The 7,270-nt window shown below is 36.6% G+C and overlaps 1 protein-coding gene across 1 annotated transcript in view; it reads left to right on the forward strand.

Annotated features, from left to right (window-relative positions):
* The window catches only part of STARD6 (StAR related lipid transfer domain containing 6), a 22,859-nt gene extending 18,625 nt beyond the window's left edge, over nucleotides 1–4,234 (forward strand). Inside the window, exon 8 of the mRNA XM_006732184.3 lies at nucleotides 745–4,234. Coding sequence (XP_006732247.2) covers nucleotides 745–916 — 172 coding nt within the window. The 3' untranslated portion in view covers nucleotides 917–4,234. The remainder of the gene's footprint in view (nucleotides 1–744) is intronic.
* The last annotated feature ends 3,036 nt before the right edge of the window (nucleotides 4,235–7,270 follow it).

The following is a 7,270-nucleotide window of genomic DNA, read 5'->3' on the forward strand; positions in this document are numbered from 1 at the left end:
CTCTATCTCATTCTCTCTCTCAAATAAATAAATAAAATCTTAAAAAAAAAAAAAAGTGCAAATGGATACATTACAAAGATGTTTTATTGCAGCTTTATTTATAGTAGCAAAAAGTGAGGGAAAAACCCAACTGATAATCAATAAAGGATTGATTACATAGAGAATGAAGTACTATAATTATATTATAATACAGTTATGAAAAACAAGTGGATATGTATGTATTAGCAGAAAGAAGTGCATGATATCCTACTAAGAGGGAAAATAAAGCTAGTTGCAGAAAAAAATTATCTTATTTTTGAAAAAAAAAATGTGGGGGGTAGGTATACATATATGTATGCTATCTTTGTATATACATAGACAATAGTCTGAAAAGATACAGACAAAAGTATAAATAGTGATTAGTTCTGGGGAACAGGATAATTATGAAAATTCTGTATTGTTTAAATTTTTATAAGCATACATTACTTTTGTAATTTTTTTAAAAAGTTAACAAAATGACAAAAAGGAAAAGCTGACTGAAGACTGTAACGTATAGTCTGACTACTTAATATTTTTATGTAAAATGTTTATGAGTGCAAATCACTCTGCCCTTTTTTTGTATCCTTCCTTCAGTAACTGTCCTATCATCAGCACTTTGGAGGGAATCCATGGTGAATGAGACAATAATCCTGCTTTCTATCAGTTATAAATTCAATAGATAAATCTAAAAATCTTTATATTTTTTAACTCTTCCTTTGTTTACAGGAACCCAGCACATTCCAAACTAGTGATGTTTATCCAGACAGAAATGAGAGGAAAATTGTCCCCATCAATAATTGAAGCAACCATGCCTTCCAACTTAGTAAGCTTCGTCCTCAGTGCCAAGGATGGAATAAAGACACTCAGAGCTCCAGCAGGATGTGGGTACCAATCATAGCAGTCACTCATCATTCCTAAAGAAGTGAGCCGTAGAAAAGCATGTGTGGCAGTTACTGCAGTTTACTTCCAAGTCAGTATGCATAAACACTGTTAAACTATTCTAGACCGTATCCTTGTACAAATTACTGAAGGCATTCTGTGGAAATAAGAACTCCTAGTTGTACAAGAGAACAGCATTAAATATAGTTTTTAATCATATAAGAATGATGTTAATAACAAGTGTTCTTAATGCACTTTTATCTGTTGCTTTTTTTCCCCTGGAAAATACTCTGCAAAAGGATCAGTAAGAAAACATACACAGTCAGAGGTCAGCACTAATTAAAAATTAAAATGTATTTTAAATTGTTTTTTCTTTGCTTACTGCTTAAATTGATCATTTACAAATAAAAAGATCATTTTATGATCTCCTCATAAAAATTGAGAAGAATTCCAATAGAATGTATGAAGAATGGTATCTAAAATTTAAAATTGAATGAATCATGAATCAGTTTCTGGTTCTGGCCAAGCTGTAGTAACCCATTCCTCCAAATCCTTCCTCTTAAAACTAAAAGACTCTGCATAGAAGCATATGAAGATTCAAGCATATGTAAAAAGAAGGCGGCAAACTGCCTAGGGACCTTAGGACTTGAGGAATGACATAGCAGTCATTGTCAGGGTCTCCTTGTTGCCTTCCATATATTCCAAACAGGAACCTGGAACCACCACCTGGCAGGAACAACAACAAAAGCTTCTTCCTCATAGCTCTAGAAGTAGCTATGAACAAAAGGGTGGCCTAATGGAACAAAATCTACAGCAGCCAAACATCAACCTAAAAACTGTGCCCACTCCCTCTTTGGTTTCAGTGGGGCAAAGTAGAGAGATGATCTTACACTCCACCTTGCTTCCATCCCACAGAAGCAGGCGGTGGTGCTCTGACAGAGTTGAGCAGAAGTAGCACTATGACTACCCTTCCAGGTGGTATAGGCTGACTAACCTGGGGGCTGATTTTCCATCTTCCACCCAGCAAAAGCAGGTAGTGGTCCTCTGATATCCCTCCTGGGGTAGTGTCAGTTGGGGTCCTGTGTCCCCCACTTAGCAACAACAAGACTTAGCCAGCTAGTGCAAAGAAGTGTGGGTCACTATTCACTGCCCTTCCCCGAACCCCAGTGTCACCAAGGCCCAGCAGAATGCTGCACCTCCATGCCCACCCAATGCATTCCAATGGTTTCCCCTCTGTAGTGTGTTGAACGATGGCCTCCAAAAGATATGTCCTTGTCAAATCCCTGGAACCTTAAATGTGACCTTCTTTGGAAAAATGATCTTTTCAGGTATAATTAAGGACCTCAGAATGAGATCATCCTGGATTATTTGAGTGGGTCCTAAATCAAACCTAATCATTAAGTGTTCTTATAAGAGATGTACAAAAGGGAGACACAGTGGAGGAGGCAGAAGAGAGTCAAAGACTGGAGCTTTGCAGCCACAAGCCAACGAACACTTAGAGCCACCAGAAGCTGGAAGAGGCAAGGAAGATTCTCCCCTAAAGCCTTCAGAGTAGGCTGCTGACATTTTGATTTTAGACTTCTGGTCCCAGACTATGAGAGAATAAATTTCTGGGTTTTTTAAGCCACCAAATTTATGGTAATTTGTTACAGTAGCCAATGACTTTAGTCAAAATTAAAAATGTATACTCTAGGAAGGACCCTGTGAAGAAAATAAAAAGATAGGCCACAGCCTGGAACAAAATATTTGCAAGATATTTCTGTCAAGGACTTGTATCTAGAATATGTAAAGAACTTTGAAAACTCAAACTCAACAGTATTAAAAAATCCTATTAGAGGGGCACCTGGGTGGCTTAGTCGGTTAAGTGCTTGACTCTTGATTTCAGCTTAGGTCATGATCTCAGGATCATGAGTTCGAGCCCCCCATTGGGCTCCATGCTCAGCAGGGAGTTGGCTTGAGATTCTCTCTTTCCCCCTCTCTGGCCTCCTCTATCTCTAAAATAAATACATCTTTTAAAAAAAATCCTATTAGAAAATGGACAAAAGACATTTCAGTGAAGAGTATATGTAGACGGCAAGTTCACAAAATGACATTCAACATCACTGGCCACTAGGTAAATGCAAATAATAACCACATTAAGTTATCAGTACACACTTGTCAGAATGGATAAAATTTAAAAAAACATAGGGATTATGTCAAGTGTTATTAGTGAGGATGTAGAGAAACTGGATCACTAATACATTGCAGGTGGAAATGTAAAATGGTACAATTACGCTGAAAAAGACTATGGCAGTGTCTTACAAAATGAAACATTGCATTTACTATGCAACCCAACAATTGCACACTTTATCCCGAGAAATGCAAATGTTCACATAAAAACCTGTACACAAGGGCACCTGGTGGCTCAGTCGGTTAAGTGTCTGATTCTTGACTTCGGATCAGGTCATGGTCTCGGGGCTCTGAGATTGAGCCCCGTGTTGGGCTCCGTGTTGGGCATGGAACCTGCTTGAGATTCTCTCTCCCTCTCCCTCTGCCCCTCCCCCGTCAGCTCTCGCTCTCTCTCAAAACAACAACAACAAAAAACCTGTACACAAAGATTCACAGCAGTTTTATTATAAATAGCCCCAAACAGGCAAAAACTCACATATCCTTTAACGGGTAAACAAACTGTACTAATCCATACATGAAATACTACTAAGCAATACAAAGGAACAATCTATTGATACAATTTAGATGGTCTCAAGGGAATATTGCTGAGTGAAAAACGCCAATCTCAAAAGGTTAAATAGTATATTATTCCATTTATGGCATTCTTGAACTGACAAAATGATGGATATGGACAACAGAACTAGAGGTTTGCTGGGATCAAGGAGGTGGGGCCAAATAGGGAGGTGATTGTGGTTTTGGAAGGGTAGCAGGAGGGATCCTTGTGATAAACCTGTTGTGTGTGTTGTCTGTGATGATGGTCATATGAATCTACATATGATAAAACTGCTCAGAATTGAACACACACACACATGCACATACACATAAATGCGTGCATGTAAAACTGGAGATATCTGATTAAAATCAGTGGATTGTACCAATGTGGATTTCCTGATTGTGATATTATACTACATTTATGCAAGATACTACCATCGGGGGAAACTGGGTGAAGGAAATATGGCATCTCTCTGCATTAATTTTTTTACAACTACATGCAAAAACACAATTATCTCAAAAAAAGATAGAAAAAAATTTAAAAACCTATCCAACCCTCCCAAATTGAATGAATCATAAAATTATAAACTATAAGGCTATCTCAGAGTCAATATCATGTGTTTTTAAAAATTTTATTTTTAACCTATCACAGATCTCATTTTTTTACCAATATAGTTGATGTGTTTACATTAGAAGTACTTGTTTAACAGTCTTTACAAGCAATTCCTCTACTCAAGAGTTTCTAATCTGGTTGTATGGAATGATTGTTAAGGAGATACCTAACCCCATGAAAAAGTCTGCTTTTGTTTATAAATATTATATACCAAATCTCAAATATATAGAGAGGTACACACCTTTTTGGGAGTTGTGGCTTGAACAGCTTCTGATGTTTCACAGAAAATTATGTCAAAATTCAAGTGTAAGAAGATGCAGAAGTACCATTCTCATGAAGAATGATTAAATTTTTCATAGCAAAGTAACTAACTCCTCTAATAATCACCTTCTAGATGCAGAAGTTCCTCTACTAGCCTCCTTTGTGTGAGAAAGGATGCACGGAAACCTGGTGGGGAGGGGGACGGGAGGGCATAGTGGGAAAGATGCTGGGAAGTATGGAGAAAACCACTGTGATGTTGAAGAGCAGCTTGACTAAAGGAAGTCTCTGACTTCTGTCCCCAACTCCTTGGATGCTGGTCTCCCTAAAACTCTGCAGATTCTGAGTATTTTTCCTTTTCTAACAAAATTTTCAAAAGACATAATGAAAGATGCAATTATACTATGATTTAGAATGTACCTTATTTTGTGAATATGCCACTTTTACTATTTTCCAATTTAGACTGTACTTTCAGAAGAATGTGAGCCTTTTAGCCACAAACACACAAACCACAAAATTACACATTTTAATACAGTACATTTTTCCAAGAAAGACAAATGATTTTTGAAACTGTTTTCCCCATTACACAAATAGGAAAATAATATATTTAATGAACTTGTATCCTATTTAAGGTAAAATATAAATAATACCAAAGAAATAATACTAAGTACTGTATCTTTGATTCCTTTTCCTTGTCCTGTCATTATCCCTATATATTATGGTGTTTTACCATCTTGATTACCCCTAAATAGCTAGGAATTTTAGAAGGTACCATCTATAATAACAAAAATTCCATATAAAAGTTTGATGATAACACTGTCATCCAAATAATATGAAAAATAAAAATAGTTTAGCAATTCTGCACTAATAAGTGTTGGTGAGGATGTGGAGAAAAGGGAAACCTTGTGCACTGTTAGTGGGAATGCCCACTGCTATCGGCACTATGGAAAACAGTATGGAGCATCCTCAAAAAATTAAAAATAAAATTATCATAAAATCCAGCAACTCCACTTCTAGGTATTTTTCCCAAAGAAAATGAAAACACTAACTTGAAAAGACATATGCACCCCTATATTTGATTGCAGCATTATTTATAATAGCCAAGACATGGAAGCAACCTAAATGTCCTTCGAGAGACAAATGGATAAAGAAGATGTGGTATGTATATACACAATGGAATATTACTCAGCCAAAAAAAAGGGGGGGGCATGAAATCCTGACTTTTGTAACAACATGGATGGACCTAGAGGGTATTATGCTAAGTGAAATAAGTCAGACAAAGACAAATCCCATATGATTTCACTTACATGTGGAATCTAAGAAAAAAAAAATGAATGAACAAACAAAACAGAAATAGACACACAGATACAGAGAACAAATTGATGCTTGCCAGAGCAGGGGGCGTGGAGGAATGGACAAAATACGTGAAGGGAATTAAGAGGTATAATCTCCCAATTATAAAATAAGACATAGAGATGTAATGTACAGCATAGGGAATATAGTCAATAATATTGTAACAACTTTGGTGACAGGTAGTAACTAGACTTATTGTGGTGAGTATTTCATAATGTATATAAATGTCAAGCCACTGTTACACATCTGAAACTAACACAATATTATATGTCAATTATTCTTCAATAAAAAAATAAGTTTTTGACCAGTTTCTATTATCACCATCATAAAATGAACTAGGATATAAGGATAAATCTGAGGTTTTATCCAAAAATATTACAATTTTGTTTCAAGAATTTAGACGTCAACACTTTAAAGTTTGACAGAGTGCAGGGACAAATAATTTCTCAGTGTTGTCAGCTACTGGACTAAACCTGCAGACACTATACATATTTGATACTATAAAACACACAAGTTCAAGTGGAGTCTATAATAATCATTTTAATAAGTTGTTTTAAGTTTTATCCTCCATTTAAAGGTTGTTTTGGGATTTAATGGGTCAGAAGAAAGTATGTTTTCACCACCACTTTTTTTCCCTAACACTTTCTTTGTATACTTTGTGATGAAGAGGATTCATCAAGTATATTGTAATAAATTATTATGACTACCAATTACCACAATAATAATGTATAATAGACAATCACAAAACCTCAGGGGCATATAACTGCTACCTTTATTTATCTGTTAAGTCTGTGGGTAATTTAGGCTGGGATCAGCTGGGCTCCCTCACAGGCCCAGCAATTGACTTTGAGTCATGTGAAAAAGGATGGACAGCTGGAAAGCTGGGCTGTGCTTCGTCTCATCCTCCAGCCGCCTAGCCCAGGCATGTTCTAATGATGAAGGCAAAGGGAGGAAGTGGAAACATTGTGTTTTTTCAAGTCTAACATCCCATTGGCAAAGCAAGTCACATGGCCAAACTTGTAATCAATAACCAAAGAAATCAAATCTGACCTTTTAGTGAAACTGTAGAGTCAGATGGTAACAGAGTATGAATACAAGAGGTGGAGAAGTGAGACCATTAATGCAATTGTTCTAGGACAGTTCACTCACTCTCTGGCCATAATCACATCCCTTCCACATGCAAAATACATTCACTCATCCCAGGACCCCCAAAGTTCTCATACAATCACAGCATCAGCCCTCAAGTCTAGGATTTCATGATATACATCAGGTCCAGATGCAGCTCCTCTTGATCCAGAGATCTATGAAATAAAATAAGATGACAATGCCCCTCTGCCTACACACACACACACTATATAATAATTAAAAGAGAATAGAATAACCACAATAAATAGTTCGCTGGAAGGGGGGAAGAAATGGAAGCATATAGTCGCTGGTTCCTAACAATTC

Source organism: Leptonychotes weddellii, chromosome 13 (assembly GCF_054177405.1).
Source record: "Leptonychotes weddellii isolate Sample4059 chromosome 13, ASM5417740v2, whole genome shotgun sequence".
Lineage (NCBI taxonomy): Eukaryota > Metazoa > Chordata > Mammalia > Carnivora > Phocidae > Leptonychotes > Leptonychotes weddellii.